The sequence below is a fragment of the Spizellomyces punctatus genome (assembly GCF_000182565.1).
Source record: "Spizellomyces punctatus DAOM BR117 chromosome Unknown supercont1.7, whole genome shotgun sequence".
NCBI classification, from domain to species: Eukaryota; Fungi; Chytridiomycota; class Chytridiomycetes; order Spizellomycetales; family Spizellomycetaceae; genus Spizellomyces; species Spizellomyces punctatus.
Genome location: NW_015971543.1, coordinates 1,044,384 through 1,067,471, shown reverse-complemented (window position 1 = coordinate 1,067,471; position 23,088 = coordinate 1,044,384). Strand labels below are relative to the sequence as shown.

General features: G+C 48.0%; 11 protein-coding genes across 11 annotated transcripts; 5 read left to right on the top strand and 6 right to left on the bottom strand.

The window, feature by feature from the left end:
• The first annotated feature begins 10 nt into the window (after positions 1-10).
• Positions 11-1,012, top strand: SPPG_04725 (proteasome core particle subunit beta 4). The gene is made up of 3 exons (XM_016752957.1): positions 11-124; positions 187-465; positions 540-1,012. Exons 1-3 carry the CDS (start codon positions 119-121, stop codon positions 837-839), a joined length of 585 nt encoding a protein of 194 aa, XP_016608441.1. The 5' UTR covers positions 11-118; the 3' UTR covers positions 840-1,012.
• Positions 840-1,707, bottom strand: SPPG_04724 (mediator complex subunit SOH1). Its single transcript, XM_016752956.1, has one exon. It carries the CDS (start codon positions 1,659-1,661, stop codon positions 1,002-1,004), a length of 660 nt encoding a protein of 219 aa, XP_016608440.1. The 5' UTR covers positions 1,662-1,707; the 3' UTR covers positions 840-1,001.
• A 20-nt stretch (positions 1,708-1,727) lies between these two features.
• Positions 1,728-3,420, top strand: SPPG_04723 (uncharacterized protein). Its single transcript, XM_016752955.1, has 5 exons — positions 1,728-2,075; positions 2,150-2,424; positions 2,495-2,795; positions 2,862-3,097; positions 3,159-3,420. Exons 1-5 carry the CDS (start codon positions 1,802-1,804, stop codon positions 3,297-3,299), a joined length of 1,227 nt encoding a protein of 408 aa, XP_016608439.1. The 5' UTR covers positions 1,728-1,801; the 3' UTR covers positions 3,300-3,420.
• Positions 3,313-4,232, bottom strand: SPPG_04722 (uncharacterized protein). Its single transcript, XM_016752954.1, has 3 exons — positions 3,749-4,232; positions 3,554-3,676; positions 3,313-3,491 (listed from the first exon to the last, which is right to left on the bottom strand). Exons 1-3 carry the CDS (start codon positions 4,039-4,041, stop codon positions 3,365-3,367), a joined length of 543 nt encoding a protein of 180 aa, XP_016608438.1. The 5' UTR covers positions 4,042-4,232; the 3' UTR covers positions 3,313-3,364.
• A 1,055-nt stretch (positions 4,233-5,287) lies between these two features.
• On the bottom strand, positions 5,288-6,615 carry SPPG_04721 (uncharacterized protein). Its single transcript, XM_016752953.1, has 4 exons — positions 6,500-6,615; positions 6,329-6,444; positions 6,166-6,256; positions 5,288-5,970 (listed from the first exon to the last, which is right to left on the bottom strand). The coding sequence occupies exons 1-4, from the start codon at positions 6,551-6,553 to the stop codon at positions 5,701-5,703; spliced, it is 531 nt and encodes a 176-aa protein (XP_016608437.1). The 5' UTR covers positions 6,554-6,615; the 3' UTR covers positions 5,288-5,700.
• Positions 6,616-6,718: 103 nt separating this feature from the next.
• Positions 6,719-7,411, top strand: SPPG_04720 (uncharacterized protein). The gene is made up of 3 exons (XM_016752952.1): positions 6,719-6,802; positions 6,869-6,966; positions 7,024-7,411. Exons 1-3 carry the CDS (start codon positions 6,769-6,771, stop codon positions 7,195-7,197), a joined length of 306 nt encoding a protein of 101 aa, XP_016608436.1. The 5' UTR covers positions 6,719-6,768; the 3' UTR covers positions 7,198-7,411.
• On the bottom strand, positions 7,383-8,102 carry SPPG_04719 (thioesterase superfamily protein; the record flags this gene model as incomplete). The annotated part of the gene is made up of 2 exons (XM_016752951.1): positions 7,383-7,802; positions 7,893-8,102. The coding sequence occupies 2 exons, from the start codon at positions 8,100-8,102 to the stop codon at positions 7,383-7,385; spliced, it is 630 nt and encodes a 209-aa protein (XP_016608435.1).
• Positions 8,103-8,258: 156 nt separating this feature from the next.
• On the top strand, positions 8,259-10,622 carry SPPG_04718 (uncharacterized protein). Its single transcript, XM_016752950.1, has 2 exons — positions 8,259-9,285; positions 9,344-10,622. The coding sequence occupies exons 1-2, from the start codon at positions 8,567-8,569 to the stop codon at positions 10,428-10,430; spliced, it is 1,806 nt and encodes a 601-aa protein (XP_016608434.1). The 5' UTR covers positions 8,259-8,566; the 3' UTR covers positions 10,431-10,622.
• SPPG_04717 (uncharacterized protein) lies at positions 10,490-13,142 on the bottom strand. Its single transcript, XM_016752949.1, has 5 exons — positions 12,528-13,142; positions 12,110-12,440; positions 12,010-12,041; positions 11,459-11,954; positions 10,490-11,398 (listed from the first exon to the last, which is right to left on the bottom strand). The coding sequence occupies exons 1-5, from the start codon at positions 12,982-12,984 to the stop codon at positions 10,663-10,665; spliced, it is 2,052 nt and encodes a 683-aa protein (XP_016608433.1). The 5' UTR covers positions 12,985-13,142; the 3' UTR covers positions 10,490-10,662.
• Positions 13,143-13,799: 657 nt separating this feature from the next.
• SPPG_04716 (uncharacterized protein) lies at positions 13,800-18,249 on the top strand (the record flags this gene model as incomplete). Its single annotated transcript, XM_016752948.1, has 18 exons — positions 13,800-13,832; positions 13,911-14,367; positions 14,433-14,492; positions 14,555-14,692; positions 14,756-14,896; positions 14,968-15,135; positions 15,201-15,283; positions 15,352-15,478; positions 15,537-15,610; positions 15,671-15,790; positions 15,851-16,025; positions 16,114-16,461; positions 16,532-16,728; positions 16,793-17,218; positions 17,279-17,353; positions 17,423-17,545; positions 17,606-17,969; positions 18,047-18,249. 18 exons carry the CDS (start codon positions 13,800-13,802, stop codon positions 18,199-18,201), a joined length of 3,264 nt encoding a protein of 1,087 aa, XP_016608432.1. The 3' UTR covers positions 18,202-18,249.
• Positions 18,250-18,290: 41 nt separating this feature from the next.
• On the bottom strand, positions 18,291-22,894 carry SPPG_04715 (uncharacterized protein). The gene is made up of 14 exons (XM_016752947.1): positions 22,195-22,894; positions 21,048-22,108; positions 20,936-20,982; positions 20,824-20,879; positions 20,659-20,762; positions 20,382-20,592; positions 20,103-20,314; positions 20,010-20,030; positions 19,842-19,953; positions 19,651-19,777; positions 19,477-19,585; positions 19,289-19,418; positions 19,177-19,232; positions 18,291-19,111 (listed from the first exon to the last, which is right to left on the bottom strand). The coding sequence occupies exons 1-14, from the start codon at positions 22,589-22,591 to the stop codon at positions 18,374-18,376; spliced, it is 3,381 nt and encodes a 1,126-aa protein (XP_016608431.1). The 5' UTR covers positions 22,592-22,894; the 3' UTR covers positions 18,291-18,373.
• Positions 22,895-23,088: the final 194 nt, after the last annotated feature.

Sequence of the window (23,088 nt, the reverse complement as noted above, 5' to 3'; positions counted from 1 at the left end):
CCCAGTAGACACGCGGCGGGATCAACCTTTGAGAATTAACAAGTGTCATCCAGCAGGCTTTTGCTAGAGTGTACATAGACCCACCGAATAAGCACCCACCACAAAGGAGCGAATCAACATGGAGGTAAATATCCGGAATTTGGGCCGCTCCACAGCACGCTGTTCCTCACCATCTTTGGCGTCCAGGCCCTCTTTGGCATAGTAGGCAAAGACTTTGTTGTCACAGCATCAGACCGCACATCCGCGCGGTCAATCGTGATTATGAAGCACGGGGAGGACAAGTCTCGTGAATTGAACAAGCACACTCTAATGCTATACACGGGGGAAGCGGGCGACACGGTCCAGTTTGCGGAATACATTCAACGGAACATCCAGCTATATGGAATTCGAAACGGAATTCCATTGTCAGTTCATGCTACGGCAAATTTCACGAGGAGGGAGCTTGCAGAGAGTCTGAGGAGCCGGGTGAGGAACAACTTGTCTGCGTGCTGGAGATTGATTTGATTTTCCTGACTCTGAGGCTTGCTGGGCTTCTTTAGAACCCATACCACGTAAGCGTCCTCATTGCCGGGACCGATCCGAAAACGGGCAAACCAGAATTGTACTGGCTAGACTACCTCGGCGCCATGGTGAAGATGAACTTTGCCGCGCATGGATACGCATCCTACTTTTGCATGTCCACCATGGACAGATATTGGAAGGAGGATTTGTCGGTGGAAGAGGCCATATCGCTGCTGAAAAAGTGTATTGCAGAGCTGAAGACTAGGTTTATTGCGCAATTACCCGAGTTTATGGTGAAGGTGGTGGATAAGAATGGCGTCAGAGAGATTCAACTATGAGTGCGGAGTAACGTAATATGATGCGTTTGACCAGTGCTTTCTGGGCTATATGTGGATGGAGGTCCATGTTTTCATATAGCCCGTAAATGAACACGGGTGTGATCAGTAACGACCCACCGCATATACTTCCATTCAAACTATGTACAATAAGACTCGGTTATATCATTCAAGCCCATCCATCAATAGCCCGCCTTCGCTGCCGAAATCGAAATCGGTCTCCATTGCCATCACGGGTGATTCAGTCAGCCCATTCAGCAACGGTTCACCATTGACTTCTGGTCTCGCCGTGCCGTTGCCTATTTCCAGTGCAGGCCGATCTGCTGGAGATGCTGCTTGCCCTCCCCCAGCAAACACGTCCCGAGAGTCCATAAGGTCCACAGGTATCTCCAGAGCACGATGCTCTTCCAACATCCTATTCTTCCGGTATGTCTTCCAATGCCAAAACTCCTTATCATGTATCGATTTCACAAATTCAGAAGACGAGCACGCTGAGCGAAAGGCGGCGTGCTGGAGGAGGTCGAGAATGTGAAGGCAGTATGGGTATACAATGTACTTTGCATATTGCGGCTGTTGCCAGTATCTCAGGTAGGCGAGGTAATTGAGGAAGGCGGGGTCATTAAAATATTGTTGATGTGCCAAGAATTGGAGGTACTGGGGGTTCGCAAGACATTGAACAAACTCTAACTCGAGCAAAAACCGCGTCCGGGCTTGGTCTGGTGGTTCCGCCTTTGGGGATCCGATACGTGGAGCAGGGGATGCCGTATCGGTCGAGGGTATATCTGGAGGTCGTGACGGAGTGGTTGGGGAGTCAGTGAAGCTCATTGTTGTTACGGGGGATGGGTGAATCAATGGAGGGAGAGATCTCGAGCCTTTGGTCAGCGACCATCCGTGATTCAAACCGGTTTAAACATCAGTGCTGTTCAAGCTTTTGGACGTTTTGTTGAAATTCCATTCCATCTACAATGTTTTTCCGAGCCGTCTGCCACTATCCCCGCCTTCATGTCCGTCCATTCTTCACCTTTAGACGCACTCTGGACCGCACGAGCCTCCATCGACCTCTGTACGCCCGCCCCTGGTTCGTTGCCCTTGCACTCCTACCACTTGCAGCCTCGGCAGCATGGTATTGGTACACATATAATACATTCCCACCCGAAGCACGACGACCGCTAAGGATCGCTATGGTGAACCATTATTATTCTGATGCACCTGAGAAAGCTATCGAGTATTACGAAAAAGGTAGGTGAATGCAACTCGCCAAATCATAAAGTGTTGAACGGCTGCCTATAACAAATGTGCGTTTATCAACGAAGCAATCGAAATGTGCCAGCAGTGCGGCCTCTCTCCCAACAGCGCTGAAGTGACGGGTATCAAGCTCCGACTCGCCGAGCTGTACGAACTAAAGCTAAACCGCCCATTGAACGCCATTCGGACTTTTATGGAGGTTCTGGGCCCCTACGGCAGTGTCGTGCAAGGAGATGAAAAGGAGAAGGGGACGAGGTTAAAGAAGGCTGTTGGAATTGCACAGAGAATTGGGGATATTTGTCGAGGGGTGGAGGATTGGGAAGGGGCTGAAACGTTTTATGAGGTACCGACATGAGTCCTAAGAGGATGATAAACCGAGGAAAGCGATCAAATGATAGTTGCATGGTTTATAGTGGTCGGTGAAGACGATGTTGGGGCTGCACCAAGATCCGCCAAGATATATTCCACGTAATCTGGAAACCTCAGCCGGCGAGCGCCCTCCCCACGTAGAATTTCTCTCCGACGCTGAGCTCTACCCACACACCCAACAATCACACTACGACGCTCCCCCCAATCCAGTGAACACTACTCCACCGGCTCCGCAAAAGAATCTTCAACATGCACCATGGGCAAGTCCGAGTGACCTAGGAGCGAGCTTAGAGGCTCTCGCCGGTGTATATGCCATCAAAGGCTGGAACGACCTAGCACTATCTCGTAGGTGCTTCTCTCAGTAGCGCTCTGTCGTATAATCTAAAACCAAACGTTTGAATATCACGATAGTCTACTTCCGCGCACTCAACCTCCTCCCAGCTGACACCTCGCTTGCCCGCACAACACGAACATGCCGCCAAGCCATCGTCTCCAACAACATTGCAGAGTCGTTTGCGTCTCTTGGACGCGTCCCCGAAGCGGAGGAATGGGCAAGAAAGGCACTGAAAGATGCCGACAGCGTGCCTAACGAAGAGTGCAGCGAGTGTGCAGCTGTTGTTGAATGTAATTTGGGAATGATTACCGAGGTATGCTTTCCCTCCCTTTTTTATCGTATTCTGTTCGTTCATTCTCATTGTCTGGTGACAGATGAAAGGAGAATTTAAAGATTCTATAAAGCACTACCTGAAATGTCGAGAACGTTCAGCCAACATCAAGTTTTTAAACGGCGTGCGAATGGCTAGAGAGGGATTGGACCGAAGCCGTTCAAAGTTACGGGATACCAGTTGAACAAGACAGAAAATGGTTTATTTACAATCATGTGTAGATACACTCGCAAATGGCAGAATGCAATGTCAAGCTTTCCTGTAACCAATCACACCACATGCAGCTCGCGGGCCAGCGTTGCCGGTTTTTAAACTTTCGGGGTCATTTGGATTTTTGCCCAAGTCATCTTCTCTCTCATGGACAACAATGGTTCTCCTAATCCAGAATCTATTTGAAATCGGGCGTGAAACAGCGCCGGCAGCCTCTTTGAAACTTACCCAACAATCGAATGTGGTCCAGACAGCTTGATCTGCGGGTCATCCCACTTGTAGGTAGCAGTACTGTCCTTTGCCTCAATGTTGCCTAAATCTCCTACATGACGTACTGGTGCAGTCCTGTCACTACAGTAAAGGTTTCAGATACAGCTCAACAACTCATTCATCAAATAGTTGGATACGGGATCGACAACGTGCCCATGAACCTGTCCAGTGGGATTAAAATGTGCTCCTGCGCTTGTGCATCCGTTGGAATTATCCCCAAATTCACTAATCGGTACCCAGTTATCGCTCTCGACTCTGTCAAATGCTCCGGCGTTTTTATGCAACACTAGAACATACTGAACGTGAAAACCGTGCTTTCCCTCAGTCAAGTTTCGGATGGTGGCTTCTACATGCACAGGTCCCGAAGGGGTATCTTGTGTGAAGATTACTTCGCCCGTCACATTAGGCTGCGTGTCGCCTTTTAGAACGGCAATCGCTGAGACCATTTTGCCGGGTTTCGTTTTGAAACAAGTGCGCTGTATGTAAACGTGAAGACAAGATGGATTTGTGATGGGGTTTACTTGGGACCGATGTGTGGGGGTGAACGTTTCCTTTTGAGGTGTCAGCTTGAGCTGTATCGATATGACGACAAAACGTTTCGTTGCGTCAAAACGAACCCTGCAAGAGCGATTTATGCCCTTGGAGTTTCAGCACTTAAGGGACCCCCCACATACTCTTCCAAAAGACTGACTGATCCATTTTTAGATATTCGTAATGCAGCACAGTACATCAGTTAAGACTATAAGTTTCAAGGTTTCCTGCCTCATCTGAACAGCTTGCGCGATACGGTGCACAGTTTCATACGGGAAAATGTAGCGGTGTGCAGTCTATGGCCAATCGTCAAGCCTTCATTAAGCATAGAAGAGATCATCTTTTAGCATTGCGAGTTATGATTGAGATTCGATTTGCTTCTGGACATGTTGACTAGTCGGAGGAAAACGAAGCTGAAAGACCAAAGCGACTATCAATCGCGTCGTACCCGTCGATTACGCAATGCAACTTTTCGGACAGTGTCCATTGTCCCGTGACTTTTAACATAGTATGGAGGTGATTGAAAATGGCACTAAGACCCATTATTATCCGGATAATCCGGTTAATCATATCGCATAATCAGAACCCCCATCATTGCTCAAAGCGGTGAGGAGGCATGGATGCTAATGTTCTCCAAACTGTAGTGTGGCATGCTAATGTAATGTTTTTCTTTTTTAAACTGCAGTGAGGTGCATGCGGAAGGTCTATAAAAAGGGGGCCTTCTGTCTCTTTCCCCTTTCCTCTTTACCCATCCTCGACTCTCGAAGCATCTGCGCAACGCTCACCCAGCACTCTCAAGTCCATCATCATGAGAATGCCGCTCTGGTGTCGAGGACCTCGCCCTCCCGACAAAAACAACATAACCCCTTGCAAACGCTGCTACTACTATATTGCTACGATCGCAGGTATGCATTATCTTTGTATTTTCCCATGCATATTCCCAGTCTAATTCCCGTTACCTTAGTATCTGAACATCCTCCGACTAAAGAATTTCGGAATCAAGGGCTTAGTAGGATTTCTCTCGTGGTGGTGGGCTTAGTTACCCGGTTAGAACCAACCGTTACGTATTGCGTGTGTCATTGGGCCTAGTAGTAGTTGGTTGGTTGTAAGGAGTTGGTTAGTTAGTTAGCTTTTCCGAACCAGTTGTCGCCGGTTCATTCCCTGGTGTAGTAGCTAGTGCCAGTTTCTGTCACCTCTACACTATTGGCCCGCACATTTGTATTGAACAGGCAATACTGTACAGCATTCCCACAAACCCTAGAATATTGTCTCCAAGCGGCCCATTCCACGCACATCAGGGTTCTAAACCAGCATAAATTACTATAATACAAATGATATATAACGAGCCTCTAACGCGGTCATACTACACCTCGTAGGGTAGATGAAAAGCAAAAGCAGAGGTATAAGGCCAGGAAAGAAACTCAACCTGCCTTTCCTGTTCATGCGAAACTACTGTTTTTGTCCGTACTTGCATTTTTCGGGCGATGGCATCAACCCGGAACGATGCCTGGCACGAAAACCGCAGATGGCTCAACATTCTTACCTAAGGTTCAAAAAACCCAATCCTTCCCATCTCATTCTGGCTTGATAAACACCTTACTATCTTTTCTCTTCTCAACATCAGTCGCCGTCGCAGCATGTGAGAACCTTGTGGCTTTTCGCCCTTTAAAATCATCCCAATCCGACCCTGCATCGTTCTTTTCTTCTTTGTCTCGTTTTCGCTTCTTATCTTGTTGAATGCCTTTAAAGTGCTTTGCTAAGTCCATATCTGAGACGGAGTCCCGGGTTTCATTTTCATGGGCTAACGCTAGGCGAGCAGTTTGTGTAGCTTCTTCTGAGAGTTTCTAGGAGAGAGGTGTTGGTGGGCTTTTGGTGACATCGGTTGGGGTTTGGAAAAGCGAACATAGGATTTGGGTAGCTTGCTAGAAGGCGTTTTCCCTTTGAGGCTCGCAACAATCATGTACTTTGCCTCCCTCGCCTTTTATTGACCAAGCGCGGCCGTCGCCCGTATCGACTTATGCGCGAAAATCTTTCCTTACCTCCACCTCCTTGTTGAAGTTTCCAAATGATCGTCTTCCAAAGGTATTTGGCATGAAAGATACATAACTGTTATCATATTCGAATTGGACACTATTCAGATAAAGACGACAGGTATCAATTGCGTGGCATTCACCCACAGATGCACATAGATAGACGGCCCACCTCTCGAGCTCATCACGATCAAAGTCTCCTACAACCCACTGGGCCTCCTGTTGCGCTCTCCGCTGCTCTTCCTCCAGCTTTTGTCGGACTTTGGCTTCGTCGGCGCGGTGCATGAACTGTTCGAAAGGTTTACAGATACTGTTCTGAACAGTGATAAGCGAGGATACGAACCTTTAAAGACAGCACACTATTCGAGAGCTGCGTGACCTGTTTTTTGGCCGACATTGCTGTGGTGGTGAGGCTGGTGAAGAAATGGGAAGGATCGGATCTCAACAGACATTCACTCGAGATGCAGCCAACACGTTGACAAAACGCCGGTTTGGAGTGGATAAGTTGGTTGGAATGTCGCAACCAGTGTCATCGTTGGCGATCTCGCAAATGCCCATTCCTCGTTTTCCCCAGATCCCATTACCCGCTAACTTTACTTTGCTACTTACGGCATGCGCCCACCAAAAAGGGTCTTCACACGAGAAGGTGTGTAATTCCCAGTCTTGCTTTTTCCTTTTTCGCAGTGCCTCATTCAACTAACTGTCTTCACAGTCCGACTGTTAATGTATGGATTTGGAGATGTTGCTCATCCCTCGCAAGATTCTGTAGAGCTAATGGAAGAAATGCTCACAACATATATATCCGACATGGTGAGTTGGACATATCTTCTTGACATTTTCGCGCCAAACGCTTACTTTTGTCCGCAGTGCGAAAAAGTACAGTCTATCAACCCAAAACCCAAAACAGCCGATTTTCTTCATGTGCTACGAAGAGACCCAAAAAAGAGGGCGAGGGCGCATGAGCTTTTGGCGTTGGATAAGGAGCTGAAAAGGGCGAGAACCATATTTGACGATGTGCCAGAGATGAGTGGGAAGGCCTAATCGGTGAATGACGATCGGTGCGGTGTAACCCGCTGTCCCTGGGCGGCGGATTCAGATGGAACTAATTTATTGCTTGGCTGCTTTGGCCATTTTTTTGTAAATAGAAATGTTGGCTGCTTTTGCAAAACACTTGCGATGATATCACGAAATGTCCAGTTGTTAGAGGACTCTATCAATCATTTGGTTTATGATTGGTCGACGACAACCTTCTCTAAGCCCTCCTTCACCTCATTTACCATGGGTAAGGGGCGTCCGGTCCTCGAATCCACACAAACATGCACAAACTCCCCGCTCACAGCACACGTCCATTCACCACTTTCCACCTGCTTGAATACACCGACCTTGTACACCACGCTCGTCGTCCCAACTTTGGCCACGGCCATTCCAGCGCGAAGCTTTTCCGGGAACGAGGCTGGGGCGTGATAGGACGCTTGGGAGGAGATGACATAGAAAATGGGTTCCGGGTTGGGTGTGCGGATGGACGAGGGTTTGAGGTTACAGTGGGTGATGAGGTATGAGTTTACGACAGTGTCAAAAAAGGTGTAATATGTAGCATCTATAAAGTTGCCACATTGATTAGCTACACACATTGAGAGGCAACTGATCTATGAAAATTAAAACAATTGAGACCACCTGTTTATGTGTCCATATTGGTCATTATCTTTCCATCTGTAATTAATTCATAGTATTATTACATTGCACAACAGTCGACAAAGAGCCGTGTCAAACATGTACCTTGTGTTGATGTCGATCCAATACTTGTAGAATCCCACTGTTCGTTCCCGCGCGAGGGATGGTTTTGTTGCAACCGGTGGTCGGGTGGAGATGCACCGCTGAGAACCCGTTGGTGCAACGACCAAATGAGACGCAATGGCCCTCGTTCTGCGAAGAGCAGCTTGCGACATTTCCCTAATGATGACAATGAACGAAAGCCCTTCCGTCAGCCTCGTTCTGCACACGTGAGAGCGATCGCGATCTCGTTTCGCATTTGCTTACCTCACCGACCGATCGATCGTTGTGCGCAGACTTCACACCTCGGAGCCTTGCGCGCGGAATGTTTTTTTTAACCCCCGTCGTCGTCGTCACCGCCAGTCGGAGAAGGTTTACTAAAGGGAATTTAAAAAGGAGGCGAGGATTTGGATCGTGAGCGAGTTTTAAGGGGAAATTGACGTTTAACTTTTTGGGAACTGTGGTCACTCATTGGGAACTGAAATCGAGGAATTCAAAGCGGCGCCTTATTCTTGGGTTTGGACCGATCCCAGAGATCGGGGTCTTTTTGATTTGTGGGTTGCTACAAGAACGATTTAAAAGACGAACAGGCCTGTTCCCGTCTCGCGCGATTTGAGTCGCTTGATTTGATAAATAAACAATGAAGGAACCAAACCAGATTCGGACACATCGCCCTCGCAAACGTCAAACACAATCGTGCGATAGATGCAAAGCCAAAAAGCGCCGCTGTGATGGGTTTCATCCTTGTTCAAACTGTGTCAAAGCCCATGCAGAATGCACCATGTTCATTGAGCAAAAGAAACGGGGACCAAAGAAAGGTTCAGCAAGACGGGCAAAGAGCGTCGCGTCATTGTTGACAGACGACGAAAAAGATGACGTGGAAGAAATAAAAGAAGTTTATCCTTCACCCGTGGAGAAAGAAGGGGATGCAGGCTGTTTTGGATTGTTGTCGCCAACGATGGACGACGCTCACGCGACATTTTTGGAAGCTGAGAGTGTAGCAATGGATACACTTGGGTGGGACATGTCTGGATGGGGGCTGCAGGAGACATCGTTTGCGCTTGATCTGGCACCCGGTGCAGAACCTTACGTGCCGACGATATCCACAGCAACAGCAACAGATGCATCCACACGGATCCCACAACCAACCTCACCTGAAACAGTGATATCTCCAAATCCTCCCTTTCTCTTTCTCCAACCCATGAATCTAACTATCCCGGAGCTCCCCACTATTCCCTCGTCGCTATACCTCCACCTCATTGCAGCCTTTTTCACCAAGTTTCACCCCATCTTGCCGGTCCTTTATGAGCAGTCTTTTTTCGAACGTCTAGTGCCCGTCAATTGTCATTCGGATGCGCTGTAAGTCAGCGACTCTTGTTCAATGCAAAGTGTACAGAGACTAATAGCGCACATGTAGGTTAAACGCCATATATGCCATCGGAACACGATACTCAACTCATGCCCTCCTTTCCACACCACCTTTTACGTCGCCTGATCAGGCCAGCGAATATTTTGCCGATCGGGCGTCAATGGCATTGCACAAGTCCAGCCTTACAATGTTAAAAAAGGACGCAAAGAAACCCGCGGTTGTCTCCTCCTGTGAACTGGACGACCTTGTCGCTAGAATCCTGTTGTGCGCGTGGAAAGCAGGATGCCATCGAGACGTCGGATTTGAGGGTCTGTATGATATATGGACAAGTGCCCAAAAGTTGAAGTGCATGTACGAAGAAGGAGATCGAAGCATGGAATGCCAGCGGGCTTGGTGGGCTCTATTGATTTTGGACACAGTTTCCGGTTTAGCAAGTGGGCTAGATCCCGTGGCGGATGAGACAAGATATCCGGCTACCTTTGCGGTGGGCCATGTCAAAGATGGAGAACAGGCCAATTGGCAAATGTATTTTCCGGGACTGGACACGGCCAGTTTCATCACACCTTTATCGGATGTACGATTGCTCCTATACCTTCATATCCTGATCCGTCAGATAACCCGATCACATCAAACAATCTCACCGATATCCGTCGTTCATTCTGCTCTCTTGTCCTATTACGATTCTCTCCCACCTTACTTCAAATTCTTGGACAATGTTGAACTGTCATTTCTGGGCGTACATATCGCATTAGGTTTCTGCATGGCTGTCGCGCTACTCCATTCACGAGATGAAGGAGAAACCAGCACATACCTTCTGCCCCACACACCCAGCAAAACGTCTTTGGAATGTGTGCTCTGGGCGTACAAGAACCAGACGTCTCTACTCGCGCGATGGGGCTCAAAATGGGTTATACCTTCTTGTCAAGTCTTTCTTCTCCCATCATTGGGCCGATTGCTGCGAAATGGTTATGCAAATGCTTTGACAGGTGTAGAACCAATGGAAGGCGTGAATCCTCTGGAAGATGGTATCTTGAGGATTTTGGATGAGGTTGCGGAGGTCTGGCCTGCAGTTTCGGTTGCAGGAGCTAGAGTGAGGAGTGTGATTGAGGGTCTGAAAGGGAGCATATTCGGGTAACTTGAGCGTGCGGAGAACACGCCATTGTATCTAGTTGTCTTGTCCATTTTGCATTTGTTGTTAATATCGACCAGGATTGGCATTGTTCCAATGTCGCCTTTTTATTTCTTATTAGAGTCCCAACAATTACCATCAGAAATTTAGTACAAAGATACATTGAATTGTGAAGGGTATACACAAGTTGCAGTCCGTAGCCCTCCATCTACAGCCCACGCTCCAAACATGCTTCTTTTCAACCACCAGAAGAAATCATCGAATCCTCTATTCTGTCAGGGGACACTGACCCATCACAATCCTCCAAAAACTTATCCAATCGTCCTCTGTTTTTCACCTTTATTCCAATCGCTTTACCCAGTCTAGGTTTAGGTTTTTTCTTGTCTTTGGGTGCTTCAGGCCTTGGCGATTCGTCCTCCTGTGTCGTCCCGTAGCCACCAGGCTCTTGGCACTGCTCGTCACCAAAATAACCGCGTGACGCATCGGGTTCTTCAACCTCAGCTTCAGGCATCTGCAATACACCATCTCCAAATTTCACGTCTACTACCCACAGAAGCGCCGATGCAATGGCACCCAAGAGAGCCAAGCACACAAAGAAAAGTTCCACATACATGAAATCTCCACTCCATACTCTGACCTTTGCTGCAATAAGTGGCATAATCGTCAATGCCGTGTTCAGTGCACTGGTTGAAAGCCCATAAGCCGTTCCCAATAACTTGACATCCGAGTCAAGTTGAGCTTCCCGGTGTTGAATGATCGTAGCGATCGAAGGCCAAATAGCTACGCCGTACATAGAGTAACTAAGGCCTAGAAATACGAGAGGGATCACGGGCGTTATCATTGTGAGACCCAAGGTTGCGTGCACTGCGGCGATGACAAGCGCACAGAATATAAGTAAGGAAGCACGGCCGCCGTAGCGGTCTACCAAGACGCCGCAGATCGGAACTAAAAGGGCAGACATGGTATCCGGGATGCTGAGAATATCGGCAAGTGTCAGTTGACGATTGACATACATGGATGACTGACGCACTGACCTCATAACTGTCCCAGCAGTCTGCGTGTCACCAGGATACCATTTCGACATCAAGAAATCCGATGCAATATTGTTAAAAGGCACAACTGTGCCATATAACAGCACACACACAAGGCATACGAGCCAAAACGCGCCAGGAAAAAGTGTAATCTCGCTCAGACAACCAGCAATTATGTTCTTGTTACCGCTCAAATCCTCATCGCTGCTGGATGAAGCGATTTCAATCTCTTTGGAGAGTCCCAAGTCATTTGATGATGATGAGGCATTACGAGTCAACAGGGGACGTTCTTCGTCCAACTTGGGTGAGGTATCGCGTTTCGATTTGGCGCTAGACGGGGAATGATTTGACATTAAGACGACCAGGATGAGAGCGCAGCCGAAGGAGATGTAGCAAGTTAAACTGCCGACCCAGACTGCTCCGGCAGATGTCCAGTGCTTCTCGATCCGAGGGGAGAGATTGGCGTTCACCACAGAGCCGAAGCGGGCTATGCATAGATCTTTTCGAGAATTAGCGGGTAGATCTCAAAGTGTCAGTGCCAAAACAGTACTCACTTAGTCCCAAAGCAAATGCCAATTCCTTCCCCCTAACACAACGATAAAGAAGGTTGGTTGCGCACGCCGCCTCACCGTATAGAGAAGACTTGATGCTTACCTAAACCAGGCAGTCGTAATGCTAGCTTGCACAACTCCAATGCTCTCGCCCCCAATCCCAAACAAAACCCTGCCAAGCAGCATAATGCCAAAGCTCTTTGACGATACACCGACAGCAAATAACGTCTGTCCCATACACACCACTGCCGAAAAGAAGACCAAAACCTTCTTCACGTCCACCCTGTCTACGAGCTGACCGCCGAGAAAGGGCAAGAACATATTTGGGAAGGAATAAACAGAATACAGGAGGTTCAGTTCGTACTGCCATGTGTCATAGTCATGACCAAGATATTGCTGAAGCGGCCGGTTAAGGGCTGCGGGATTGTCGTATGCTAAACAGACAGAAATGAGCGTCTAACCTCAAAAATACCGTAGTAAAATGGCACCACCCGAGGCATATTTTACTGGCTTTTACTCACCATAGTAGTTCCCAAACAAGAGCAAGCATGTCAATAACAGAATCGCCCATCTCAACCTGCCCGCATCTTCCGCCTCCGCCTCAACAGCATTTGCAATAGTTGGCGGAATGTAAATGGGAGCTCCACCAAAGCTACTCATTCTCCTCATCAGAGCGCTCTTATGCCGAAAGCTCCCACTCATACCGCTTAAACTGGTATCGCTTCTCTTGAGCAACGGCCAATCACTAAATGAACCCGAACCCGCAGACGCCGCAGACGTAAAGTTTTCTGTCTGGGCTCTCCTAAAAGGCACCGGTTTCAACTTGGCTACAGGAGAAGCCAATGACGCTGCAAGGGACGTCCTCCTCGGGCCTTGACGTGATTTGCTACGACTGATGACGGCGGCAACATTGGGCGAGACTTGGCGTTCTTCTTCTTGAGGTAGGGGCTCGTCCTCCGGTATTATGAGTGGGCGCATATGTAACAGGTGTCATCAACAGCAGTGGAAGGCGCAGGTGAGTGATGGCGGCTGGGGGAAATCTAGCAAGCAAAACGTCTATAAAAGCGCAAGGCGGTCGTAGCCAAAGAGTTCGGAGTTGCTTGTCAGCGTGATGGTGGCACAGCAGCCTTCGAGAACTTTGAAGCGGCGAAAGTCAACAAGGACGGCGGACGCAAAAGCGAAACGGGCCGAGCAGCAAGAAAGGCGAAAGGAAGGAATAAAAGGAAGACGGGCAGGTTGAGGACAACAAGAAAACAAAAGGGGCAAGGCGATGTATTTTCCTTTTCACTTTTTGTCTGCGCTTTGAAGTAGATCGAGAACGAGACAAATCATCAAAACTTTGGACGGGCAGTTTTAATGATAGTTTCTGGTTATTTTCATCTTTCGACCGACCAGAATGTAGGAAATAGTATAGAATATCAAAAGGATTGTAAGGATGCTTCCTTGGTTTATTCCTCGTTGTGGCCATTAACTTTGATCATGATTTCCACTTTTGCTTGCGTTGGCTTTACGTGCTTGCATATCGCAAGTACTCTAGCTTGACATATCATGCCATTTGCAATCTTGGTCTGCAGACAAGTAGCATTTCTGATCCTTTGTGGATTCATGGGTCTCGCTCTTTGCCCTGGCCTTGGTCATAAAGTATCGGTTAAAACTCCGACGACTTTCTTCTCGGAGATTTTCTTGTTCCTTGTCACCCAAAATATGAAATAACTAGCTTATTTTGATGGATTTTATTCTTTTTCATCTTTTTGGCTAGTTTTTATTATTCTTGTTTGACTTCTCGCGGCAATATGGCTCCTGCTGCATTGGCTCTGTCAATGGGTGTAAGTTATTACAGAATGTGTTGAAAGGTAGAATTCATCTATCGTCTCTTGGCTTAATCAGTAGCTCAATGTTCGTAGCACGACCCTATACCCCTTCGCGAAACAGTCAAACTTCCAGCCATTAGATATCCAGAACCACATACTGCTCCATTGGGAGCTTTCCCCACACCCGCTGCATCTATCCCAGCCGGTAAAGCTGGCGCCTACGGCTCAACATCCACTCCCCGCCCCCCACAACTATATTTTGCCCTCCAGTCTAAATGTCCTCCTCCGTCGGTAGAGCAAGTCGAAAACAAACTTCGCGCCCACGTCTTTGCCCAGCGTATCCGTGTGGCGGACCTGTTTATTGATTTCGACCGCCTTCGATCAGGGTACATGACAGCGACCCAGTTTAGGAGATGTCTAGGGGCAATGCTACATAAGGGTGTGGTGTGCCCGCTCACGGAGCAAGAATTTGAGGTTTTGATGGGCGCATATGATGTTAAAGCCAATCGAATGATCAAGTGGACGGCGTTTGTGGACAGCATTGATAAGGGTGAGCAAGACATTGGATACCTACAATGGAGTAAATTGAAAGTAGAGTAACGGAGAGTACCACAGTATTTGGCGCAAAGAAACTCGAACAGACCCCGACTCAGCAGATTCCACATCCGAAAGAGGGTGAGCACGAGCATATCGGCAACCGTCATCAATCGTACAAGCCTTCTAACACGAGATCGCAGTGGTAAAGCCGTTCCGAGCCTTGTCCCCAACATCTGAAGCTCTCCTTCAGGGGATTATTACCAAGCTTCGATCATTTGTCAAATGGCATGGCTCGGATGTCAAAACCTGGTTCAAGCACTTTGATAAGCACAATAATGGTATGATATTGATACAGTTCATAAAACCCACCGTCAGCTTTGTTGAATGTAAGGTACTCGCAGGATATGTTACCATCAACCAATTTCGCAGAGGCTTGCCGCAAAACCTCTTGAGTCTAGAAGAAGAAGATATGTTAATCGAACAGTACAGCACAGAAGATACAGTAAATTATTTCAAACTCAACACAGATGTGAATCGAAAGAGTGCGTCATGTTACTTTCCTGAGGGACCCGATTTGTCACAATCACTGAACGTTCTAAACTTTTTGGCACAGTTCGAAGACCACGCGCTGACGACACGGGTCTTATTGAAAAACATCCGAAAGATGCTTACCACGCTCAATACGTCCCAGTCGGTACAGAGGAACTCATCTACCCTTCCAAGCAGACATATGGTGCGCAATCGCCATCATGGATCGAAGTTGAGGATAAAATAAAGAAGCGTAGGTGTCCTTCGCATCTTTTCAATAAGTGTCTGTAGATGTTTAGCGCTCCATTCCGGATCCAGGCGTTTACAAAGATCGGATCCGCTTGATCGAATTCTTCAGAGACTATGACCGACATAATAATGGACTTGTTTCCGAGGCCCAGGTATCTCTTGGTTATCTTCACTACTCCAATTCCTCTTTGGCTTAATGGCCGTATGTGTTGGTGTACAGTTCCGTGCCGGACTCTGTCTCGCATCGTTGCGTCTTAAAGAAGAGGAAATGAAGGCCTTACTTGCTGTATATGAAGACTCTGAGAAGCAAGTCTTGTATAGGAGTTTTTGCGAGTCGATAGATACAGGTGCGTCACTAGCTCTGTTATGACATTGTATTCTAGTTGCTCACACAATGCAATCCAGTATTTACGATCAACCATCTCGAGAAGCAACCTCTTGTAGAAGTGGGGCCCATTGCTCGAGAGGATTTGGTGCAGGTTCGATCGACAAGTGGTGATAACCCAATCCTTCAGTCATATCTGATGCAATGGCCATAGGGTCCCAACCAACTCCCACCCGAAGAAGAATCCCGCTGTGCTCAACTTCTCGACCGTCTCCATTTTCTAATCAGGGAACGACACCTCCTCCTGGAGCCACTATTTAAGGATTTTGACATGGTTGGTTTCCCCACTTCTACTTCCTCAATCCACAGATCACTCACTAGACCTCTGGTGCAGTACCTCGGCAAGAATACCATCGGCAGAGTTACACGATCGCATTTTACTCGCCTTCTCTCGACGATGCGACTCGATTTGTCTGATCGGGATTTACATATCCTGTTTAAGAAGTTTGAGGATCGGGAATGCGGCCAGATTAATTATATGGAGTTTGTTCGCGCTGTTGACCCTGAGAGTGAGTTTAAGTCTGCATAGCTGGGTTCTGAGATTCTGCTTTGACCTCTGAATGATGTTGTCTAATGGTTTCGCATTATTCGACCCAGCCTATGGAGCATATGTTGACGACCTTCGGAAGGCGGCGTCATCCTCTGGAGCCCTCGCTAACACAACAAACACCTCCCCACCTCCCCAGCAACTACCTTCTCTAGAAATCCTTTTAAACACCATCCGCACTCACGTCCTTCAAAAGCGTGTCAGGGTCTCTGAATTCTTTCGCGATGTCGACAAACTCCGTTCATATTCTATCCCGCGCAAGGAATTTGTTCGGGGTATCAACCGCATTGGTGTCCCACTTTCTGATAACGAGTATACCATTTTGGTTGATGCATATGCGGATAGTAAACGGAAGGGCTGTTGCCGATGGAAGGTGTTTGAGGAAGATGTGGAACGAGGTGTGTGTTAATTGAAATGGTCTTTTCCTTTCCCTCTGCGGCGAAGACGATATTCAACCCAATTCTACAGTATTTGGCGAGAGCCACTTAGAGTCCCGACCCTCGGTTGCGCCGCAACCAGCTCCCATTCAGCCCGACCCATTCTTGACGCACAAATCACTTACAGAGCAGGAACACCAAGTCCTGCAGGATACACTTCAAACCCTGCGTGACTTCCTGAAGGTGAGGCAGACGAGCATTAAACCTTTTTTCAAAGATTTTGACAAGGTAGGTGCTGCAAGTGTATCAGTCCCTACATTACATCAGGGCTCACTCAGCAAACCCACAACAGCTTCGAACAGGCTATGTGACCAAATCTCAATTCCGTCAATGTCTCTCTCACATCCGTTGCCCGCTCACCAACGAAGAATTCGCCATTCTTTCCAAGAGCTACCTCAAAGCCACTGGTCCCTTGACGGGCGCTGCATCAGGCGTCGATGCAAGTTCCATCATCGACAACCGGAAACTCGTCGATGCCGCTTCCAGAGGGGCGTCGACAAAAGATTATATCAAAGATGCTGCGATGAATTGGGATTACATCCAGGATAATACTCAGCGGATCTGCTACGTAACGTTTCTAAGGGAGCTGGAGGAGGGTGTACCTTTTGAGCTGCGGGAGCAGACGTCGCCTGTTCGCCCGACGATAAGCTCAACCACACTTACGACACCAGGCAAGATAGACAAGGCGATCAAAGAAGGGTCAACAACAACGCATGAGGTACGCCATGAACGAATCATCCTGCAACCAATCTTCCTCACCTCGATCAAAACCCCACAGGGGGATTTTGCTACGAGCCGCATCCCGCTGTCCGATCAAGAAATTCATGACTTGCTGATGAGGATCAAGACCAAGGTATATACTTGCACCTTCCTTGTTAAGTGCACAATCGTGACCCGTCATTATATCCATCTGTCGCCTTAGGCAAAAACAGAGCGCATCCGTGTAGCAGACTTTGTGAGCGATTTTGATCTTCTTCACCACGGCCGAGTGACCAAGTCAGAATTCAAACGAGCGCTCAAAGTCCTCTTTGCTGATTTGACCGAGGTATACGTTCAGATTCTTTGCTTATCCTCAGATGCAAGCTAACACCAGCAAAAACCGCAGCCCGAGCTCACAACGCTCGCAACACTCTACCAAACTCCCAACTCCCCTCAAGAAGTCACATACACAAACTTTACATCCGAGATCGAATCTGTGTTCACTAAACAAGGATTGGAAAGCAACCCGACGGCCGAGCCTGACCCATTCCCTCCTGAAAGATGCGAACCGCGTCCGGCATGTGCTGAGAGCGGAACAAACAAGCATGTTGCGGTGATGAGAAAGGGTGACCAGAGCGACAAGGAGTTGGCGTTGACGGTGGATGAAGAATGGACGTTAAAAGGAGTTTTGGAGCAAGTAAAGACAAGAATTGGGCAGAGATGGGGGGATATCCAACAGCAGCTGGAGGACAACGATATTGCGCGAGATGGTATGTTACTACTTTGTCTTTACTGTCCATTTTGTTGTTTTGGCTGGTAGATGTGAACCTGATTTTAACTCCTGCAGGCACAGTATCCCCGGCAGTTCTCCAGAATCTTGTCAGCCCACATGTCCAACTGACAACGAAAGAGCTTTACCTTATCGCCAAACGCTTTGCGATGAATGCCAATTTGGATAAGGTCGATTATCGGACTTTGGGAAAAGTTGTTTTCGCCATTTAAAAAGTCATATGCTGTAATGAGAAAAGTTGAATAAATAAATATGTGCACAAGTGCTTGCAATAGTCTCGCATAACCGTGAACAAGATAAATCGATGCAGAAGTGCGATGTATTCACAGTTGTTGTGCTATCATACGATCACAGGGGCCCTTGCGCTGTACACTCATACATTCACTAGGCACCTCCTCCCCCATTCACGTTTCCCTTTCCCTTCTTTCCCTTCTTCTTCTTCTTAGTCCGCTTGGCGCTCCCTGTAGACGCAACAGACTCTCTTCCATTTGTCCCATTTTCCGTTGCAACGTCGCCGTCGTCTTCTTCGTGATTTGTAAGAACACTTGGTCTTGGTGAGCCGTTTGATGGACACTCCTCTCGCATTACGGATGGAGTTACGTCCTCCTTTGGCTTTGATATATGCTCAGTCTCGTATGGAACATCCTCATTCACAGCTTGCTCTGCATCCTTAACCTCTTCCCAGTTCGTCGGTTCCCTTTTGGCCTTTGTCGCCTCTTCCGTCTCGCCCTCTCCCTCCTCGACATCGTGATCATCATCCTTCAACTCCTCTACACTAGGAGTAGACGATAGCCACCGATCCATTGAAGTCATACTAGCCAGGCCACCCAACCCCTGCTCATCCTTCAGCTGCTTCATCCACATATCAAAGTAGACACCATCCCTCATGCGCATCAAGGACTCATGTGTACCTCGCTCGACAATTCTGCCCTCCTTTAGGACGAGAATTTGGTCGGCGTTGACAATGGTCGAGAGGCGGTGTGCAATGACGATGGTAGTGCGGGAACGAGTCAGTAACGCACTTTGGAGGGCCGCCTCGGATCTTGTGTCCAAGGCAGATGTTGCTTCATCCAGTAGGATGATGGCTGGATTTTTGAGCAGCGTCCGTGCAATTGCTACTCGCTGTGGGAATGGAAATCGGTTCAGTCCCCACACAGGCAAAGTAGTTGGAAGTACTTGATACGAACCTGCTTTTCGCCACCGCTCAGTCGCAGCCCACGCTCTCCAACCTTTGTTTCGTACCCTGTGCCACAGAGTCTCAGTAAATCTGGTAAGCATCAGTACGATTATTCTACGCACCATCAGGAAAGCTTAAAATCCTATCATGAATCTGCGCCGCCTCTGCAGTAACAAACACTTCATGATCCGATGCTCCCGGTCGACCGTACAGCAGATTATATTTAATGGTATCGTTAAACAAAACCGTGTCCTGGTCGATTAATGCGTCACAGCATGTCCAGACAGATGAATACACTGATTTTACATACCTGCGGCACAACTCCGATACTCCCTCGAAGAGCCTTTTGCCTAACATCTCGTATATCGACCCCATCGATGCTAATGCTCCCTTGCTGTATATCGTAAAAACGGAACAATCTAACCATTACGCAATCAGCAGCCGAAACGTGCAAGCAAGGACAACATTTTACAGGTAGACATACAGTCGGAGGATCGTCGATTTTCCTGATCCAGAAGGTCCTACAAGTGCAATAGTCGACCCCGGCTCGGCTTTGAACGAAACATCCTCCAGCACAGGTCGACGCGGATCGTACGCAAACGACACTTTATCTATGGGAACTCAACGTCAGTACGCAATTCTGAACTTCCTCGATATGTCATGCGCCAGCCATACCAAAGACAACTTCACCACCCTTCACTATCAGAGGCTTGGGTTCCGGCGGGTCATCGATTTCAACGGGTTCTTTGAATAGGTCCAGCATCTTCTCCATGTCGACAAAGTTTTTCTGCACGGAAAAATAAGTATGCGCATCCTGTCCATTAACCAAGCATGCAGCCTTACCTGGATGACGCGGTAGTAATTCTGGCGCCGGAAAGAAAGCGAGCCCCAACGATTAGACGTCAGTAAGCTTATCAAAGGTTCCAGGTAACTTACCCCAAACCAGTTCAATGGCCCATACAACTGGGTGATATAACTAAGATACAGTACAAAATCCCCCACCGTCATTGTTTTGTCGTACACGATGCGTTTGGCACAAAGCAGGCAGCCAACCAGTAGCCCAACTTGAATAATGACATTTTGAGTAGTGTTGAGCACAGATAATGTCATGCTTGACGTGAAGTCAGCCTTTTGGTACTCTTTGACAGCTACAGAGAGATGCCGCATTCAGTACGATGTCAAGAACATGACGGTTGATCTAAATCATTGACATACCCTTGGTGTACTGGTCAACCTCAAACTCCTCGGCATTATAGTATTTTACAGTTTCGAAATTGAGCAGGGAGTCGACCGCCTTGGCTTCCATTGCATTGTCCAACAAGTTTGCAATACGACGATACTTTGTACGCCACTCCGTGATGATGATTGTGCAAAAAATGTACAATCCCATTGTTGTGAACACGATAAACCCAAAATACATGTCGAACTGGCACGGAAGAGGGAATCGTAAGGTCTACTGCATATCAACATGACGAACGACAAATAATCGTACCTCAATTGTGAAATAAAAGCACGCAATTGCGATATCGGCCAGTGTAGGCACGATGTTAAACAAAATGGAAGAAAACAGAGAGACAATACTCGCAACTCCTCGATCTGATACGATGGCAGTTAAGCGGGCGAATCTGACCTCAAATCATACCCACTATTTTCCCACCTTGTACTCGCAATATTTCTCCAGTTTTGCGATTCAAATGAAAACGCAGGGATAGACTGTAAAAGCCATAATTAGCATCTGCTGAACTTGGGACCAATTGCATTCCCCTTACTTGTGCAAGTGCTCAAACATTTTGACCGATATTTGGCGGGTTGTGTACTTTCAAGAAAAAACGACCACCATGAGGTTCCCGCTATGCCGGAAAGGACTATCGAATCACCTACCTGTCCCACTGGGATCCACAAATATGACTGCAAAGTACTCAAAAGTCCAACACCACCCGACATGAACCGAAGAAACACAAACAATAATATATCTCCATAAGGGATGTCTTCTGGTTGACTCCCAGCCAACCCTTTTTCATCTTTTCCGTCCTTAAACCCAAAGGATCCACCAAGTGCATCGACAACCCGCTTATACTGAAGCGGGACGAGAAGGTTGATGATTCGCCCCACTATGAGCAATGCGAAGCACGCGACGATCATAACTTGAAGCTTGAGAGCGTGCTTTCCCTTGGGCCATATAAACGGCAAGAGTTTTTTGAAATGAGCTGCAAACTCTCCGAACGTCGTCGGCGGCTGGTAGATATCGGGAATAGGTGTTTCGGTAGAACCTGGGCCACCGGACTCGGCGTCGATATAGTAACTGCCTTGGGCCTGCACAGCCCTCGCATGGACATCGATGGCCGCAGCCAGAACAAGCAGGATTGAGACTAGGGACAACCGAACGAAGAAGCTTATGACGAACGCTGTAGAGAAGGTGTAAGCAGACTCATCCCCAATGGTGGGCGTGTGTCTCAAATACACAATGATGTGTGCTAGCTCGATAAGATACAGAATGAATGCTAGTACCCAGAACCCTTTGATTCGTCCCGATGCCGGCCCGGCTTGGAACGATATGCTGAAACTCAATCCGGTTTGCTTCCCATCACGTAGCATTTCACGATAGTGCACAATCCATGGTATGACGACGAGCGAATATATACTTATATAGTACACGGGTGGTCGCGGCGTCTCGAATGGCGGCATCTTAGAGCTATTTGGGAGGAAGCGTCCGGCAATCCATAGAGCCTCAAAGGTGTGAGCAAGAATAATGAATATGACCAAGGTATAGCTCATGTTGACAAGTCGCTGATATGCCGGCGATATTTGAATCCCGTGCACCACACCGGACGGCGCCTCTGATGTCGGCGTCGGAGGAGTTTCCGCCAAGGATTCTCCCACGCTCTCGTCTGGCCCTACCTCCCCCTCCGTCACCAGATCTTCTGGGTCGAGGTTATTTGGCACTATAGAAGAAACATTTCCGTCAGTCTTCCTCGCTGCCCTTGCAACGGCTTTGCCGCACCGTCCCGAAAGCATACAAATCACTCACCATCGCCATTCAGTAACCGCTCATCTTCTGCATCCACTTCATGGGCATACAACCCTTGATCCCCCCGCCCTGCGACGTTACCAGATCCCCGATGGCCATTTCGCCCACTCCGTCTCCGCCAAAACCATGATGTTCGTCCCAGAAACCGCCCAAAAGACCAATCATTCCCGTTTCTGGTTCTCCCATCAGACGATATATGTATCGACGGTTGGTTTCCGCCTGCTGGAAACCAGCGACGGTAGATATGAACGGCGAGGAGATACAGGATCAGAATAGTAGGAATGAGCGTGTGTAGGAAGCATGGCGAGAAGACGTGAAGGTTGGGAAAAAAGATGGGACCGGGACAGTAGAGGAATGGTGTTGGTGCATGAACAGTGTCCGGTGGGGGTGTTGACATACTGAAGACAATGGCAGAGCAAACCGCGCGCGGGAGATTCTCAACAACCTGCAGATGAAACTGACTTTGTGACAAAGTCGCTTGACGAATGCCAGAGATGATATTATCGGTTCAGATGCTTTGCTTATTATTCCTGTTATGTCAACGAGACAAATCCTTTCAAAGGTCTCTTGTCCACCGCTCTCGAAATACCTCGCAGGGCAAATTGTCATTCAACGCGCAAAACTGTATCTGGATGAGATGGCAATGACAATGCATGCAAAATGTCCGTTAAGACTTGTCACAAGAGGCTTATGAATTGTGAAGCTTGGCTCACCTTACGTCTTGGAACCAAGGAGTCGTGGGGACTTCTGTCGGTCAGAGTGACGTGATGACGTGCTGAGACTGGTCGGGCTGTGGTGGAATACCCTGCGACTGGGGTTTGGAGTTTGCAGACTAGTCTTTTATAAAATCATCAATGGGTGACGAGAAAAAAGGAGGACATCACAAAACCACTA

What these genes read in the sequence shown, in the direction of transcription:
- SPPG_04721 (XM_016752953.1), bottom strand. Translation starts at nt 6,553, where the DNA reads ATGTCGGCCAAAAAACAGGTCACGCAGCTCTCGAATAGTGTGCTGTCT. An exon ending in GATCGTGATGAGCTCGAGAG is followed by an intron (nt 6,257 to 6,328) that starts GTGGGCCGTCTA and finishes TTATCTGAATAG; the next exon opens with TGTCCAATTCGAATATGATA. An exon ending in ACTTCAACAAGGAGGTGGAG is followed by an intron (nt 5,971 to 6,165) that starts GTAAGGAAAGAT and finishes CCTCTCTCCTAG; the next exon opens with AAACTCTCAGAAGAAGCTAC.
- SPPG_04717 (XM_016752949.1), bottom strand. Translation starts at nt 12,984, where the DNA reads ATGCGCCCACTCATAATACCGGAGGACGAGCCCCTACCTCAAGAAGAA. An exon ending in CTTGTTTGGGAACTACTATG is followed by an intron (nt 12,441 to 12,527) that starts GTGAGTAAAAGC and finishes CTGTCTGTTTAG; the next exon opens with CATACGACAATCCCGCAGCC. An exon ending in ATTACGACTGCCTGGTTTAG is followed by an intron (nt 12,042 to 12,109) that starts GTAAGCATCAAG and finishes TCGTTGTGTTAG; the next exon opens with GGGGAAGGAATTGGCATTTG.
- SPPG_04722 (XM_016752954.1), bottom strand. Translation starts at nt 4,041, where the DNA reads ATGGTCTCAGCGATTGCCGTTCTAAAAGGCGACACGCAGCCTAATGTG. An exon ending in CCCACTGGACAGGTTCATGG is followed by an intron (nt 3,677 to 3,748) that starts GCACGTTGTCGA and finishes CCTTTACTGTAG; the next exon opens with TGACAGGACTGCACCAGTAC. An exon ending in GGACCACATTCGATTGTTGG is followed by an intron (nt 3,492 to 3,553) that starts GTAAGTTTCAAA and finishes ATTCTGGATTAG; the next exon opens with GAGAACCATTGTTGTCCATG.
- SPPG_04715 (XM_016752947.1), bottom strand. Translation starts at nt 22,591, where the DNA reads ATGTCAACACCCCCACCGGACACTGTTCATGCACCAACACCATTCCTC. An exon ending in GGTTGACCAGTACACCAAGG is followed by an intron (nt 20,315 to 20,381) that starts GTATGTCAATGA and finishes ATCTCTCTGTAG; the next exon opens with CTGTCAAAGAGTACCAAAAG. An exon ending in ATTACTACCGCGTCATCCAG is followed by an intron (nt 19,954 to 20,009) that starts GTAAGGCTGCAT and finishes TTTTCCGTGCAG; the next exon opens with AAAAACTTTGTCGACATGGA.
- SPPG_04720 (XM_016752952.1), top strand. Translation starts at nt 6,769, where the DNA reads ATGCGCCCACCAAAAAGGGTCTTCACACGAGAAG. An exon ending in AAGGGTCTTCACACGAGAAG is followed by an intron (nt 6,803 to 6,868) that starts GTGTGTAATTCC and finishes CTGTCTTCACAG; the next exon opens with TCCGACTGTTAATGTATGGA. An exon ending in CAACATATATATCCGACATG is followed by an intron (nt 6,967 to 7,023) that starts GTGAGTTGGACA and finishes TTTTGTCCGCAG; the next exon opens with TGCGAAAAAGTACAGTCTAT.
- SPPG_04718 (XM_016752950.1), top strand. Translation starts at nt 8,567, where the DNA reads ATGAAGGAACCAAACCAGATTCGGACACATCGCCCTCGCAAACGTCAA. An exon ending in AATTGTCATTCGGATGCGCT is followed by an intron (nt 9,286 to 9,343) that starts GTAAGTCAGCGA and finishes GCGCACATGTAG; the next exon opens with GTTAAACGCCATATATGCCA.
- SPPG_04724 (XM_016752956.1), bottom strand. Translation starts at nt 1,661, where the DNA reads ATGAGCTTCACTGACTCCCCAACCACTCCGTCACGACCTCCAGATATA.
- SPPG_04723 (XM_016752955.1), top strand. Translation starts at nt 1,802, where the DNA reads ATGTTTTTCCGAGCCGTCTGCCACTATCCCCGCCTTCATGTCCGTCCA. An exon ending in GGGCTGAAACGTTTTATGAG is followed by an intron (nt 2,425 to 2,494) that starts GTACCGACATGA and finishes CATGGTTTATAG; the next exon opens with TGGTCGGTGAAGACGATGTT. An exon ending in GAACGACCTAGCACTATCTC is followed by an intron (nt 2,796 to 2,861) that starts GTAGGTGCTTCT and finishes ATATCACGATAG; the next exon opens with TCTACTTCCGCGCACTCAAC.
- SPPG_04725 (XM_016752957.1), top strand. An exon ending in CAGAGAGTCTGAGGAGCCGG is followed by an intron (nt 466 to 539) that starts GTGAGGAACAAC and finishes GGGCTTCTTTAG; the next exon opens with AACCCATACCACGTAAGCGT.